Source organism: Ornithodoros turicata, chromosome 1 (assembly GCF_037126465.1).
Source record: "Ornithodoros turicata isolate Travis chromosome 1, ASM3712646v1, whole genome shotgun sequence".
NCBI classification, from domain to species: Eukaryota; Metazoa; Arthropoda; class Arachnida; order Ixodida; family Argasidae; genus Ornithodoros; species Ornithodoros turicata.
Window position 1 is genome coordinate 34,081,919 of NC_088201.1, and position 17,616 is coordinate 34,099,534.

The following is a 17,616-nucleotide window of genomic DNA, read 5'->3' on the forward strand; positions in this document are numbered from 1 at the left end:
CGCCTTTTTGTCTTCATTATGTACTGCATAATGGTACAAAATAGGATGCGCCTCCCGTTTTCAACAAATCAGGGCAGATAACGATATCATTCGAGATTGTGGTTGGCTAGGAGCGTGCTATGCAGTGAAGTTCATTTTTAAGAGTGTACGCCTTTTTGTCTTCATTATGTACTGCATAATGGTACAAAATAGGATGCGCCTCCCGTTTTCAACAAATCAGGGCATATAACGATATCATTCGAGATTATGGTTGGCTAGGAGCGTGCTATGCAGTGAAGTTCATTTTTAAGAGTGTACGCCTTTTTGTCTTCATTATGTACTGCATAATAGTACAAAATAGGATGCGCCTCCCGTTTTCAACAAATCAGGGCAGATAACGATATCATTCGAGATTATGGTTGGCTAGGAGCGTGCTATGCAGTGAAGTTCATTTTTAAGAGTGTACGCCTTTTTGTCTTCATTATGTACTGCATAATGGTACAAAATAGGATGCGCCTCCCGTTTTCAACAAATCAGGGCCGATAACGATATCATTCGAGATTATGGTTGGCTAGGAGCGTGCTATGCAGTGAAGTTCATTTTTAAGAGTGTACGCCTTTTTGTCTTCATTATGTACTGCATAATGGTACAAAATAGGCTGCGCCTCCCGTTTTCAACAAATCAGGGCAGATAACGATATCATTCGAGATTATGGTTGGCTAGGAGCGTGCTATGCAGTGAAGTTCATTTTTAAGAGTGTACGCCTTTTTGTCTTCATTATGTACTGCATAATGGTACAAAATAGGATGCGCCTCCCGTTTTCAACAAATCAGGGCAGATAACGATACCATTCGAGATTATGGTTGGCTAGGAGCGTGCTATGCAGTGAAGTTCATTTTTAAGAGTGTACGCCTTTTTGTCTTCATTATGTACTGCATAATGGTACAAAATAGGATGCGCCTCCCGTTTTCAACAAATCAGGGCATATAACGATATCATTCGAGATTATGGTTGGCTAGGAGCGTGCTATGCAGTGAAGTTCATTTTTAAGAGTGTACGCCTTTTTGTCTTCATTATGTGCTGCATAATAGTACAAAATAGGATGCGCCTCCCGTTTTCAACAAATCAGGGCAGATAACGATATCATTCGAGATTATGGTTGGCTAGGAGCGTGCTATGCAGTGAAGTTCATTTTTAAGAGTGTACGCCTTTTTGTCTTCATTATGTACTGCATAATGGTACAAAATAGGATGCGCCTCCCGTTTTCAACAAATCAGGGCAGATAACGATATCATTCGAGATTATGGTTGGCTAGGAGCGTGCTATGCAGTGAAGTTCATTTTTAAGAGTGTACGCCTTTTTGTCTTCATTATGTACTGCATAATGGTACAAAATAGGCTGCGCCTCCCGTTTTCAACAAATCAGGGCAGATAACGATATCATTCGAGATTATGGTTGGCTAGGAGCGTGCTATGCAGTGAAGTTCATTTTTAAGAGTGTACGCCTTTTTGTCTTCATTATGTACTGCATAATGGTACAAAATAGGATGCGCCTCCCGTTTTCAACAAATCAGGGCAGATAACGATACCATTCGAGATTATGGTTGGCTAGGAGCGTGCTATGCAGTGAAGTTCATTTTTAAGAGTGTACGCCTTTTTGTCTTCATTATGTACTGCATAATGGTACAAAATAGGCTGCGCCTCCCGTTTTCAACAAATCAGGGCAGATAACGATATCAATCGAGATTATGGTTGGCTAGGAGCGTGCTATGCAGTGAAGTTCATTTTTAAGAGTGTACCCCTTTTTGTCTTCATTATGTACTGCATAATGGTACAAAATAGGCTGCGCCTCCCGTTTTCAACAAATCAGGGCAGATAACGATATCATTCGAGATTATGGTTGGCTAGGAGCGTGCTATGCAGTGAAGTTCATTTTTAAGAGTGTACGCCTTTTTGTCTTCATTATGTACTGCATAATGGTACAAAATAGGATGCGCCTCCCGTTTTCAACAAATCAGGGCAGATAACGATATCATTCGAGATTGTGGTTGGCTAGGAGCGTGCTATGCAGTGAAGTTCATTTTTAAGAGTGTACGCCTTTTTGTCTTCATTATGTACTGCATAATGGTACAAAATAGGATGCGCCTCCCGTTTTCAACAAATCAGGGCATATAACGATATCATTCGAGATTATGGTTGGCTAGGAGCGTGCTATGCAGTGAAGTTCATTTTTAAGAGTGTACGCCTTTTTGTCTTCATTATGTACTGCATAATAGTACAAAATAGGATGCGCCTCCCGTTTTCAACAAATCAGGGCAGATAACGATATCATTCGAGATTATGGTTGGCTAGGAGCGTGCTATGCAGTGAAGTTCATTTTTAAGAGTGTACGCCTTTTTGTCTTCATTATGTACTGCATAATGGTACAAAATAGGATGCGCCTCCCGTTTTCAACAAATCAGGGCCGATAACGATATCATTCGAGATTATGGTTGGCTAGGAGCGTGCTATGCAGTGAAGTTCATTTTTAAGAGTGTACGCCTTTTTGTCTTCATTATGTACTGCATAATGGTACAAAATAGGCTGCGCCTCCCGTTTTCAACAAATCAGGGCAGATAACGATATCATTCGAGATTATGGTTGGCTAGGAGCGTGCTATGCAGTGAAGTTCATTTTTAAGAGTGTACGCCTTTTTGTCTTCATTATGTACTGCATAATGGTACAAAATAGGATGCGCCTCCCGTTTTCAACAAATCAGGGCAGATAACGATACCATTCGAGATTATGGTTGGCTAGGAGCGTGCTATGCAGTGAAGTTCATTTTTAAGAGTGTACGCCTTTTTGTCTTCATTATGTACTGCATAATGGTACAAAATAGGCTGCGCCTCCCGTTTTCAACAAATCAGGGCAGATAACGATATCAATCGAGATTATGGTTGGCTAGGAGCGTGCTATGCAGTGAAGTTCATTTTTAAGAGTGTACCCCTTTTTGTCTTCATTATGTACTGCATAATGGTACAAAATAGGCTGCGCCTCCCGTTTTCAACAAATCAGGGCAGATAACGATATCATTCGAGATTATAGTTGGCTAGGAGCGTGCTATGCAGTGAAGTTCATTTTTAAGAGTGTACGCCTTTTTGTCTTCATTATGTACTGCATAATGGTACAAAATAGGCTGCGCCTACCGTTTTCAACAAATCAGGGCAGATAACGATATCATTCGAGATTATGGTTGGCTAGGAGCGTGCTATGCAGTGAAGTTCATTTTTAAGAGTGTACGCCTTTTTGCCTTCATTATGTACTGCATAATGGTACAAAATAGGCTGCGCCTCCCGTTTTCAACAAATCAGGGCAGATAATGATATCAATCGAGATTATGGTTGGCTAGGAGCGTGCTATGCAGTGAAGTTCATTTTTAAGAGTGTACGCCTTTTTGTCTTCATTATGTACTGCATAATGGTACAAAATAGGCTGCGCCTCCCGTTTTCAACAAATCAGGGCAGATAACGATATCAATCGAGATTATGGTTGGCTAGGAGCGTGCTATGCAGTGAAGTTCATTTTTAAGAGTGTACGCCTTTTTGTCTTCATTATGTACTGCATAATGGTACAAAATAGGCTGCGCCTCCCGTTTTCAACAAATCAGGGCAGATAACGATATCAATCGAGATTATGGTTGGCTAGGAGCGTGCTATGCAGTGAAGTTCATTTTTAAGAGTGTACGCCTTTTTGTCTTCATTATGTACTGCATAATGGTACAAAATAGGCTTTGCCTCCCGTTTTCAACAAATCAGGGCAGATAACGATATCATTCGAGATTATGGTTGGCTAGGAGCGTGCTATGCAGTGAAGTTCATTTTTAAGAGTGTACGCCTTTTTGTCTTCATTATGTACTGCATAATGGTACAAAATAGGATGCGCCTCCCGTTTTCAACAAATCAGGGCAGATAACGATATCAATCGAGATTATGGTTGGCTAGGAGCGTGCTATGCAGTGAAGTTCATTTTTAAGAGTGTACGCCTTTTTGTCTTCATTATGTACTGCATAATGGTACAAAATAGGCTGCGCCTCCCGTTTTCAACAAATCAGGGCAGATAACGATATCATTCGAGATTATGGTTGGCTAGGAGCGTGCTATGCAGTGAAGTTCATTTTTAAGAGTGTACGCCTTTTTGTCTTCATTATGTACTGCATAATGGTACAAAATAGGATGCGCCTCCCGTTTTCAACAAATCAGGGCAGATAACGATACCATTCGAGATTATGGTTGGCTAGGAGCGTGCTATGCAGTGAAGTTCATTTTTAAGAGTGTTCGCCTTTTTGTCTTCATTATGTACTGTATAATGGTACAAAATAGGCTGCGCCTCCCGTTTTCAACAAATCAGGGCAGATAACGATATCATTCGAGATTATGGTTGGCTAGGAGCGTGCTATGCAGTGAAGTTCATTTTTAAGAGTGTACGCCTTTTTGTCTTCATTATGTACTGCATAATGGGACAAAATAGGCTGCGCCTCCCGTTTTCAACAAATCAGGGCAGATAACGATATCATTCGAGATTATGGTTGGCTAGGAGCGTGCTATGCAGTGAAGTTCATTTTTAAGAGTGTACGCCTTTTTGTCTTCATTATGTACTGCATAATGGTACAAAATAGGATGCGCCTCCCGTTTTCAACAAATCAGGGCAGATAACGATATCAATCGAGATTATGGTTGGCTAGGAGCGTGCTATGCAGTGAAGTTCATTTTTAAGAGTGTACGCCTTTTTGTCTTCATTATGTACTGCATAATGGTACAAAATAGGCTGCGCCTCCCGTTTTCAACAAATCAGGGCAGATAACGATATCATTCGAGATTATGGTTGGCTAGGAGCGTGCTATGCAGTGAAGTTCATTTTTAAGAGTGTACGCCTTTTTGTCTTCATTATGTACTGCATAATGGTACAAAATAGGCTGCGCCTCCCGTTTTCAACAAATCAGGGGCGAGAACGATGTCATTCGGGATGATGGTTGGTCTGGAGCGTGCTCTGAGGTGAAGTTCGTTTTTAAGAGTGTGGTGTCGATTTAGCAACCAGATGTGATGCGAAGCAAGTCAATTCTTTGCGACTTTGTGCGCGTTGTCGTCGTGAAACACAAAATCTTCGTCTCGAACCGTTCCTTCTCCAGAACGTGAATATTACCGGATGCTTTACAGACACGCATAGACACTCGGACCGGCGAAATCTTTCTTGGTGTGGAAATCGTCGCGCGTATTGGTTTGTTCGTCTGTGGAAAAGGTAGATGTCAATTTCGTCACCAAGAACTAAGTTTCAGGGTCGATGTTCCTTTGCCTAAGGTCATTCGCAGTAACTACGAAACTACGAAACTTTGGTAGGCTTTCTTCTCGCACTCCGTCCGTTGCATGAGGCCGGGGAGCCCTTCGCCACATCGATTCCTGTTTGCGCACTCAAAATTTCCTTTTCCCGATTCATTCAATTCGTCAAGTGCACCCTTCAAACAGGAAGAACTTCACCGCCTAACATGCTCCTACCCAACCATAATCACGAATGACATCGTTCTCTCCCCTGATTTGTTGAAAATGGGAGGTGTAAGCCATTGTGTTACACCCATGCAGTTATGTAACTTGTCATTAAAAGATAACCTCATTCTGTGCTTAGCCTTCCAAGTGTCATATCGTCAAGTTCTGTTTTCTGAGTGCGCGTATCGGGTACCGGCCAGTGGTGCGAGCGAAGGTACAGTACAGGTCCCGACAAAAGTTTACAGAACACGCGAGCGACCTAGTTTTTCTTCGGAGCGACACCCTAGCGCCGGCCGGAAGCGGGTTCGTCCACTCGTTCACAGGGGCAGAGCCGTTGCTGCACAGGAGTGGGGATGAGTGGATGAGTCTGCTGACAGAATGGCGTAAATGCAGGCTAGCTGTGGATAAATTCGAAGGCTCAAGACCAGCAAGACGTTGAAACGTCTTGCTGGTTTTGAGCCTTCGTGTTTGTGTTTGTTTACGTGTCCTGCACATCGCTCAGGCTTGCATATCATGGTATGAGTCTGCTGGTAGCGACACCAACCTAAACCACTCCCTCCAAAAGCATATCCTGGTCCAGTTTTCGTCTCTTCCTCAACCTTTTCTCGTAAGAAATCCTATCACTGGTAATTTTTTCGTGCGAGAAAAGGTTGAGCCCGTGTCCAGAACCCCTCTCCCCTCCCTCGCACCCAAATGGATAGCGACTGGCTAAAGGCTCGCAGACGTCGCCCCCCCCCTCCCCCAAAGTACTTCGCTGGGACAGTGGGACCGCCCCTGCCACTTCATGAGCACATTCATACCGAAACTGATCTGAAACCGAACACAGTCACACATTCATACCGTGAGCACATTCGTGAGCGTCCGTGAGCATTCGTGAGCACATTCATAGCAAAACTGAGGGGTATGTCCACCCCTCTGAACGAGTGAACGAGCTCGCTTCCGCCCGCCGCTAGGGTGTCGCGCTGAAGAAGAAAAAAAAACAAAAAAAAAACGACGCTCGCGTGTTCTGTAAACTTTTGTCGGACGTACAAGGCGTCGGGCCTGTACAAGAAGCGCGAAGAATAGGAAACAAGAGGATGACTCCGCAACTTAAAGCATAACTTCATCGCAAACACGCTCCTAGCCAACCTCATTTCCGGGTGATATAATTGTGTCTCCTGATTTGTTGAAAATGGGAGGAGGCACCTATCTTGGACACATTACACTCTTAAAAATGAACTTCACCGCATAGCACGCTCCTAGCCCACCATCATCTCGAATGACGTCGTTCTTACCCCTGATGTGTTGAAAATGGGAGGTGTACGCCTTTTTTGTGACACTTATGCAGTTCATAATTGTCACAAAAATGGCGTACGCCACTCGTTTCGAGCAAATCAGGGGAGAGAACATAGGCGCTGACTGCGGGGGGGGGGGGGGGGGCTTGCCCCCCGGAACATAAACTGGGGGGGGGCGCCGCCTCCCCCGGAAAGTCCCGCTAAGAGACTGACACCAACCTTTGGGGCTCGGCGCGCCCGGGTCAAACGAGCGAAGGAGGCACCAACCCCAAAAATCCATCTTGCAATTTGTAAAATATGTTGAACATGGGGGGAGAGAACTGATGTTCTGAGGCTGGAACAACATAGAAGGGACAATCACATACACGGCCTCAAGTTGCCTAAGAAATTAATGATGAAAGATGAAAGTCACTGAAAAGGTTAGCCAGCTGTAGGACTCGAACCCACATCTTCTGGATTGCCGGTCCAGGGCTCTACCATGTCCGCCCACCATACTCATTATCACAGTAGAAGGTGAGGCGAAGAAACACAGAGGATGACACAACACATAGCCTGTATTTCGCCCAAAGCAATCGGATCAATGAAACGAAGCAGTCGAAAAGTTACCAGCAGCTGCCAGTGAGGTGTAACGGTAGGATCTTCGGAACGCATATCCGTTGGGAGCGGGTTCAACTCCCGCTGTTCCATTTCATATATTGCGCGCATTTCGGGTCAAACACCGAGGATTCAATGCATTTTGTTCCTTTTGCATTCAGTTTTCAAAGGCGTAATGCCTTCAGTTGTGCACATGTTCACTGTTTACGTTCTCTCTGTTTTTTTTTTTTTTTCTGTTCTTCCTTCCTCTTATTTCTATACCAGTTCTGCATACATCATAGGATCCCGCCAGAATGTGTGATTCTTCAGCTTTAGTTTTGTGTCCTTCATTTTTCTTTTCCTTTTCTTCCCTTCTTTTTGTTTTCTTTTGCGTTCTTCTTTTCTTTGACATTTTTGTCTTCCCCCTTTCACTTTTTTTTTGAATAACAAGCCGACATCCATCTGGTTTACCTTACCTTCCTTTTTTTATTATTAATGAACATACCCCCCCCCCCCCCCCCCGCCAGAGTACTTACTTCGCGGTGCTTGCCGCGCTCGCCAGGGTTGTTAAGGAACTTAGTAAAAGTATCTGAGTACGTGTACTTAGATACTTTTTGTGTATGTTGAGGAAATATTAGATACATTTTCAAACACGCACTTCTAACTGTAACTTAATTACTTTTTTCAGTAACTTGTATCAGTCTTTTTGAGTATTTTTTGAGTAAAAACGACGAAACACCGTCGCCGAGCAGGAGGTGGCGCGAAGGGCGCGCCGACACTAGGGATCCTCCACGCGCGTGAGAAGCTGCAGCAACCCGTCGAGGCTTTCTAGCCGATACCAGGCACGAGCTCCGCTCCTCCTCACCCTTGCTGCAGTGCCGTGTATGCCAAAGGGAGTCTGGCCATTAGGAGGAGCCTAAAAAAGAGGCTCGACCTGTCAATCAAACTTGGGCGCATTTCATTGGTTACCGTTTTCCATGGGCGCTGCCATGACACCATATTTTCTCCAAGACGGAGGATGGTGCTTGGAACGGCGAAGCGGAGATTTCGTGACAAAAAATTTTCACAGACTACTTTAATTTCATACTCTGAGTATATATCCTCATGTACGCATCTGCAAAATCAGCTTCAAGTTTCGCTCCGCTATCGTTATTTACGCGAAAATGGGATGTTTCGTCGTAACATTAGGCCTAGTTATGACCGTGATACCAAGAAAATAGCAAGAAGGACGACCCTTATACGTAAGACTTTGCATTATAAAATTGCATTTTATTTATACATACATCTTTGCTCATTTTTGATTCGATCTACTTACATTACGTGATTTAAAACTTCATACTGGCAGTCGTCTACTACGAAGAAGCGGTTGCACCGCTCTACTAGCCAATCATTTCTGCCAGCAACCATTTCTGCAATTCTGAGCCTTCCCAACATGCCTCTCTCCATGCAGATGGCGTTGATAAAAGTGGGCGCAAAATCCGTCGTTTGGTCTGTCACCAGTGATATCAATTTCAATTCAAATCAATCGAGTTTCTCCAAAATGGTGGCACCCAGTAAATAAGGGTGAGGTATAAGTACTGGATGGATGTAATAATAGACAACTGTATTTCGACCTGTGATTGGCTAGATACCTCAAAAAGTGGGTGGAGCCTCAAGTATAGGCAGGTCCCATTAATGGCCAGACTCCCTTTGGCATACACGGCACTGCCTTGCTGCACGTGCTCACGCCCTCGCACTCGCACGTGACATTCCTTGTTCCCCGCCACTCTCTTGGCGGCCTTGGCGGTAGTGAAGAGAATAGCCGAGTTTGAAGGCGTCGACGCCACCTCAGGCGCGGACGCCGTCTGTGAGGCCTGCTGAGCATGGCCAACCTCTCTTCACCTCTTAAACAAAGAACAAAGAAAAAGAGACTGTAACTACGACCAGCCCGAGCAAAGTTGCCTCCGTTCTGCCAGAGGTACAGTGGTCACAATACCGAGAGCACTTTAAATTCATAGGAACGCAGGAGGACGGGAATCTTGAGCTGAAATGTCTCCGCTGTGAGCCGAAGACGAAGTTTCTAAGCGTCTCACCTGTCCCTGTCTCGGTTACCCCCAGTTTAGGCGTTCCTTTCAATGTTTTGCCCGCAATTACGTACTATTACCCAAGAAGGGATGTCTCTGTGGCTCTAGAGTGACACCTATTATGAGCCAAAGGCGAAAGATATGGTCTGCGTACAGAATTGCAAAAAGTAACTCCACCCGTACTCGAATACTTTTCCTAGGTATTTGTAACTGTATCTCAGTATTTTTTCCTGTCAGTAACTCTAACTGTAACTTAATTACTATTGAAGCTGAGTATCTGTAACTGTAACTTAGTTACTTTTGAAAAGTAACTTCAACAACCCTGACTAAAACTCTCTAGCAACAAATGGCGGCACGCTTTGCCACACGTCGTTTCCTGGCATTCTCGGCTGCGCGAATGCCCCTCAGCATGCCGCCTACGCTGTACTCCACGGCCGCCGTGGTGCCGGACAACGTGGACAACATCACACGAGGCGCGCTGTGCAGACCGAGACCCGAGCGCGTCCGCCGCAACGTTTCTTCACAGCCAACACTCTAAAAATGGAACTCCACCACATAACACGCCCCTAGCCAACAATCATCAGGAACGACATTTTTTTAAAATAATTTTTGTCACACTTATGCAGGTATGGTAATTGTTACAAAAAGGCGTACGCACCGCACTCTCCTCAAATCAGAAGCTATAAATGTATCATTAGCGCTCCTGTTTACTAAATGGACATCTCCTTTTGCGGAATGTGCACTCTAAATCGTTTTACACCTTAAAGGGTGTAAATCAAAATGTTCATGGCGCACACCTTTTAAGGTGTATTTTAACACCCTCATGGCAATTGGGGTGTAAAGGGTGTAACGCTGAATAAAACTGCTGGGTTCGTGGCAATATGCTGGTAACTGTGTATTCACAATTACCAGCATATTGCATATAATCACATTGAGGTCCATATATGTATGCACATCAAGGTGATTCAATATGTGTGTAAACATGCAACTAAGACAAACAGACAATCATGTATGGCATGGCAGCTGTGCATGGCAATGAAGCATGGTAGCTCTATATAGTTTTTCGTAGAATTGTAGACCTTCTCATGAGCAGGCACCTCCCCCATATGCATGTTCATTACTTAGAACGTTGCATTTATTCGTTTCTTCAAGGCTTTGCAGTGGGGTACCCACAAATATCTAACCTCTGTAAAATGCATTACATTGTTCATTATCAGCGACTCATCACGATGTTTGGTGCTCTCCTAGCTCTATGGTGTACGCGTTTCGAAGGCAAACACTAGCATTTTAAAGATGTTGCTAGAAACACTCGAAATTTTTAGAGCATAACCCTTTCATTAGCAAGAAGACATCAATTTGATCAAATGTATGTGTGGTCGCAGCCCTTCATCAGAAATGCCACATCTACTGATGGTTCCAAGGAGATACTACTTCAACATGCCCCAGAAGCAATTCAGAGTTACATTCATGACTGTGATATTCACGCAGAATCTATAGTCTATGTGAAAAGTGCAGTTGATAATGATAACACATTTGCTGTTGGCTGTGTTGTTGCAAAATAACTTTCCGACGAGGACTTACCCGTGTTCGTTGAAATTGCAGGCATACACAGGGTGTTTCAAAAAACGTGTCATTCGGACTTAATAAAAAAACGGGGCGACGGAAAAATACGGGGTAAACGGCATTTGTATGGCAACTGAATTTGCTATCTTTCAAAAATATTTCCATTTGATTTTAATTAAAAGAAATTGAATTTCTTTAATTGAACTCCAAAATTTTCCAAGTCATCCTAACGTATTTTTTTTACAGAATTAGAGAGCCCGTAGCGAACTTAGTCAGATCCACCAAGAAATTCGCTCGATATTGCAAATAGCACTGCCCCAAAAAAGTCCCGAAATTGAGGCTTCAATGTTTCGGGTATTCAACGGCGCACAAAATCAGTCGCAAAGACGCGCGGAGAGCCTGACGTGCTCCTGCCCTCACGGAGCTAGTACAATTTATCGCTGAACCGTCGTGCAGCACAAGACGTGCCGATAACAAGGCGGTTGGCATTGCACCATACGTTGATAAGCGGCAAACAAAAATGATTCCGCCTCTTTTTTCCCGCCCTCATTTTTTCGACCTTCTATCTTTCATGGGGGCAGAAGCATGTGCTGCTCTCTGCGCATCTTTGCGACTGATTTGGTGCGCCGTTGAATACCCGAAACTTTGAAGCCTCAATTTTGGGATTTTTTTTGGGCAGTGCCATTTGCAATATCGAGCGGATTTCTTGGTGGATCTGACTAAGCTCGCTACGGGCTCTCTAATTCTGTAAAAAAAACACGTTAGGTTGACTTGGGAAATTTTTGAGTTCAATTAAAGAAATTCAATTTATTTTAAATAAAATCCAATGAAAATATTTTTGTAAGATGGCAAATTCAGTTGCCACACAAATGCCGTTTACGCCGTATTTTTCCGTCCCCCCTTTTTTCCGAATGACGCGTTTTTTGAAACACCCTGTATGTTATTAACTCTGATACCATTTTTCTCATACAAACATTAACTGCAGTTGAGCATGATGAGCACTCTCATGTATTTGTTCTGTCTTGCAATGAGGAGCAACGTGTTTTAAGAAATTTAAGCATTATCTCAACAGACCTTCTAAATCTGCATACATTATCAGATGGTAGACGTGTTGTAAATCCACGCCATGCTCTTTTGTAATGTAACTTCCCGTTCCCTGTTGTTGTATATATTTACTTTTGTTCATGTGAACGAAAATAAACATACTCTCTTTATACACCCAGGCGACATACTTTTCACCATATTTCACCTGAAGGTGTAGTACACCATTGTTACACCCTCAGGAACTTCCAAAACAAAGTTGTAGGGTGTGAGAGGCGTGTGATCTTTGTTAATACACCTATTTTACACCTTTAAAGGTGTGAAACGATTTAGAGTGTGGCGCTCCCGCGCTCCTACCCACAAGTCGGAGTGCTTTTCGCGCTCTCCACCCTCCTCTCCGGTTGGACCCACCTGTACCTTAATTAATCTTTTTAAGGCTAAAAAACAGCCGTGTTTTTAGGAACCGGAAGAGAACATTCAGTGACACCCAGAGGCCTACAGGCGCTTTGCATACGCAACGTGCACACATCACGTGCACACGCAACGCTCCCTTGGATTAAAAACCCGTTTAGCAGAGGCTTAGGAGCGAGAGGGACAGAGTGGACGGAGCGCGCTCTGCAGAGCCGCTGCAGAGGGCGCGTCACATTTTTAAAAAGTAGCGGTTCTGCAGCGCTTCGCATCATTATGCGACGAGGTTATGTTTTTAGAGTGATGGCGGCGCGATGTAGGAGGGGGCCTGAGACACCAAACTGACGCGACGCGGTTTCACCGCGGCTTCAATAGTGCGTTACAGAAATGCTATCGCATGATTTAATACATATATGTTTAAAAATGAGGTATAGAGAGGTCTGGAGGTTCGACTAGGTCCAGGGAGAGATGATCAGTCTCGACCTTCGGTAATATACAACTGTATCATGTACATAGTGTAATTAAATCTCTTTAGTTGTTGTTATTCCGGAGCTATCCTTCGTTCATTCCGAGTACGAACTCGCATCATCCCGTCACCATTCTTTCACGACTCTCAAGTTCCCCCCTTCGGACTTCTATCATCAACAGTGGAACCACGAGGGCAGAAGTTGACTGGCTTAAGCAAAGCTTGCCAAGTGGGAGAAGCTCACTGTGCAAACATCGATGCAAGGTGCCACAGACGTATGCATGCCTTTTCGGACACGGATGTTCGTACGAAGCAGCGCTCACCTTCTCTTGTAAGAACAGGAGCCAGCGGAACATGGACAGTACAAAACTGACACACACACAAGATGCAACTTCTCTTGTGTGGTTTTCTGGGTTCCGCGTGCAGAGTCAGAGCTCTTCGAATATATTCCGTTTGAGAGAGACATTCGACTGGACTCGAAATTCGAATCAAATGTACAATTATTCTCTTGGGTACATGAAAAATCTGAATAATCGCTCAGCCCTAGAGAAGAAGCTTCAATATGTCGAAACGCGCTGCGTGTATTTGCCTGTCGACGCTTTTCTGCTTCGTCAGCTGATGGTCACTTTTGTTTCATGGACGAATACTTATCGCGAAAAATGGTCGCGACTGTGTCGTTTTGAAGCTATTCCTTGGCTCTGACTTTGCGGTCTCTTTTTATGACTCACGTGACGATAGCTGGCAGAATTTCCTACAGAATGATACATAACACTGTATGCTGTAACTCTAAGCAGAATCTGTATAGGTGAGGCACAAAACACGTACGCTATTGATACGTACGAAGGCTTTTGACCACCACTACATGTCGTAGATTTTTCAATAGCAACTCTAGTTTGCCCTATTATACATTTCGAAAGTTTTTTTTATTATTTTATGTTAAGATAATGTGCACGTAGTGTTTCACAAAGCAATCAAACATTACCAGTCATCTTCAAGCAGCAAGAGACAGGTATAAGAACACGCACAACAAGACGATCTGATTTACTAGCAACTGAGTAACAGATTAACAGAAAGATTGACATAACAGCCTTTGTTGTAGTCTGTTACTCAGTTGCTAGTAAAGCAGATCGTCTTCTTGTGCGTGTTCTTGTCCCTGTCTCTTGCTGCTTGAAGATGCTCGCTCTGTACAAACTGCCCCATTTCACTAGCTTGCTCAGTTACTAGTTTGAAAGAACGACGTAGTAAAAATAATTTCCTTCTCACGATGATTTTTCTTCAGGATGAGTTGGCTACTTGTCGGGAGGGGCCTCTGCGAATGTTTTGCTAACCGTGACATGCATCGGCATAAAAGAGGGAACAATCACTTTTGGATTTGTCCCAAAAGGTGTACGTAGCGTAGCATGGCGTCATAGATGATAGCGGGTGTGAAACGTATAATGAGCAGATTGATAATTTGGAACACTAAATATCATACATGTACCACTAACTTTCCGCGAACCCCTATCTCACATCCCCTTTCCTTCTAATATTCTTTTGCCATTATCATTTAGGAAGTGGGACATAAAAGCTGTTTGATTCCGCAATGGAGTTGCGACGAGATTCCAGTGTCTACCGAAGTGTCTATACTGAGGAAGCGTGTCTGTCTTGCAGGCTTATGTGGGCTGCTCCTGGGGCATTAGCCACGTGGGCTACGTGATGATTACATTTGGCGTGGCTGACGCCTCCTTCTCGCTTCTCTCGGGTTTCGTCATTGGATTCATCGGACGTGTTCCCATATTTCTTCTGGGCGCCGCAGTCAACATTGGCGCCATTATAGCACTGAATTGCTGGCAACCGACCCCGGATGAGCCATATGTCTTCTTCCTCATCGCGGGAAGCTGGGGTTTCGCTGACGCTGTTTGGCAGACACAAATCAACGGTACGTATATCACACTCCACGTGCAATATTATTGACCAGAGGCGTCGGAAGTTCATCGCCACAAGGGGGGCGAGGTGAAGTTCGATGGACTGTGGTACACTACTATGAGCTTTCTGTATGCAAACGGACGGCGTGATAGAGCGACACATACTGAACAAAATTACTCCAGATATGTGAAAGAGCTTGCGGCAGCAATGAGGTGACATTTATCGTGGCTCGAAACCTTGTCTCATCTGTGAAGCTGTCCATCAGGAGTCACCATGCAAAATTTTTTCGCTGTGCACTGTATTGTCGCTGTGCACTGTATTGTCGCTGCGCAATCAAATTTACAAAAACAGTCGGAGAAAGCAGCCGCGGACGGCCCACACGATCCTCGCGTGACGTCGAGAAGTCCCCGTTCCTTTCTGCGGTGACCTACGTCACGAGTCACATGCTAGGGGAGCAGGCAATGTGACGTCGTTCCCTCATTCTCATGCTCTTTCCAAGAGTGGAGGATTTTTTTAATGGGTGCGGAACAGAGGCCCCACGCGCGCGCGCGTTCCAGGTCACCTGCGCCCGTCGTTCTTTTGCAGGAGCTCGTTTTATTCGTTGCAGAACACGCCACAGCGAAAGAAGAAGAAAAAATGATGGGATGTACACTTCGGTGCTCCTTTAATCCACTTACGGCATTTGGTGAATTAAGAAATATCTAGTCTTCCTCTGTGTGAATAGCCGATATGGATGTGCGTTTTGTGTCGGAGTGGAAGTAACGGTGCCAGTGATGCGAAGTAACAGATTTCCCTTGCTACTTGGGAAACGCTACCTGCAACAGGCAAAGTTCATGCAAGTGCGCATGCAGAAACTGTAAAAATACCAGACACCCTGCCTCATCCTTGTACATAAAAGAGGGGGCGAGGGCCCCACAGCCTGAGATGAGACGGGCGGCTGCCCCCCTTGCCCTCACCTTCCGACGCCCCTGTTATTGAGAACTATGGATAAATCACAAAGAGGCTCTTGTTCCTTTTCAGCCTTCTACGGTGTCATATTTGACGAGAGTGAAGAGGGCTCCTTCGCCAACTACCGTTTGTGGGAATCCACCGGTTTTATTTTGGCGTTCACAGTGTATGTGAACGTTCGTATCTACTACAAACTTATGCTTTTGTCTGTGGTCCTAGTCATCGGAATGGTCTGTTACATAGGCATAGAGATTCATATCAAATACTATGCTAAGAAGCGGTGAGGTACCCTTCGAGGATCCCCCAAGACGGGGAAGTGGACGACTCACTTGCTTTGTGGAGGTCAATAGTGTGTAGCACACAATTCCCTTGTGTCACGCACAACATTTGTACCGATGCCGGCTTGCTGCCTGGCGGGTGCTAGTTTGTCCGAGCACCGGCAATGTGTTAGTATTTTTTTTTGCCACTAGGTGAGCCAATTTGTTGTTGCCCATTTTGTATAAAAATGACATTTCTGCCCGCATGCAATCAGACGGAAGTGATGTATACGTATCATGGTGCCGACATCCCATCTCAAACGTCTCGGGAGCAACGGCTCCGATTTCTACGAACAAAAATATATTTGACATTACTTTGATATGAGTGGACACCACGTGAATTATTTCTGCTCACATTCGCTATCCCGCCACTATGTGGTGGCGACCTGCACTCTTAAAAATGAACTTAACCGCATAGCACGCTCCTAGCCAACCATCATATCGAATGATATCGTTATCTGCCCTGATTTGTTGAAAACGGCAGGCGTACGCCTTTTCTGTGACAATTATGAACAGCATAAGTGTCACAAAAAAGGCGTACGCCTCCCGTTTTCAACAAATCAGGGCAGGTAACGATATCATTCGAGATGATGGTTGGCTAGGAGCGTGCTATGCGGTGAAGTTCATTTTTAAGATTGTGCGGCGCTGGGCGTGAAGGTCCTTTGTTAGTTTCTTTTTTATATATATATATTTCAGCATTTTAAGTGAAATTGCGCGTGTGTGTGTGTGTGTGTGTGTGTGTGTGTGTGTGTGTGTGTGTGTGTGTGTGTGTGTGTGTGTGTGTGTGTGTGTGTGTGTTTATTTCTGATATAAAATCACCGTGAACAAAAATCCAGGGGTGCTAGACTCGTCGTATCTTGAAACACGAGGGAAGTTCAAGAAATGGGAGGGACGGCAACCACTGGATGCTTTCCGTGGCCCACGTGCATAGGTGGGCATTTTCCTGCGGCCTCACTCATCCTCACCTCACGAAGCACGGGCTTTATCAGCCTCACTCACCCTCACCAAATTTTCCTCACCAGTAACTTAACCTCAGTCGCCCTCACATTCCATTTCAAATTTTTCCCTCACGAACCTCACTTCAGGGCACCGGGATCCCGAAAGGCCTCACCATCCTCATCCTCACATGCCTTCACCTCATGAGGCTATTCACGACCCTCATGGCCTCACGTATCTTCACCTCATGAGGGTCCTCATCCTCACTTGTCCTCACCTCATGAGGGCTCTCATGGCCTCAGGAGTCCTCATCCTCACGTGCCCTCACCTCATGAGGGCCCTCTGTCCTCACGGCGCCTCACGTACTTTCTCATAATGAGGACCCACATGGTCTCACGTGTCCTCATCCTCACGTGCCCTCACCTCATGAGGGCCCTCATGGCCTCACATACCTTCACCTCATGAGGACCCACATGGCCTCATGTGTCTTCAAGTCACTAGGAGACACGTACGTGAGCCTCAAAAGAACTTTCCGTCATGTTCACATGAGACGTCGGCGTTTATCTACTGTGTCGGTAGTTGGTACTAATGATACTGCGCGGCATTAAACTGTTTACAGGGTACCGTG

At 44.8% G+C, this 17,616-nt stretch overlaps 1 protein-coding gene across 4 annotated transcripts in view; it reads left to right on the plus strand.

The window, feature by feature from the left end:
• The window catches only part of LOC135377945 (protein unc-93 homolog A-like), a 58,119-nt gene extending 41,747 nt beyond the window's left edge, over positions 1-16,372 (plus strand). For all 4 annotated transcript variants that reach the window (XM_064610726.1, XM_064610727.1, XM_064610728.1 and 1 more), the window contains exons 6-7: positions 14,533-14,800; positions 15,808-16,372. In XM_064610726.1, the coding sequence (XP_064466796.1) occupies positions 14,533-14,800; positions 15,808-16,019 (480 nt within the window). In that variant the 3' untranslated portion in view covers positions 16,020-16,372. The remainder of the gene's footprint in view (positions 1-14,532; positions 14,801-15,807) is intronic.
• The last annotated feature ends 1,244 nt before the right edge of the window (positions 16,373-17,616 follow it).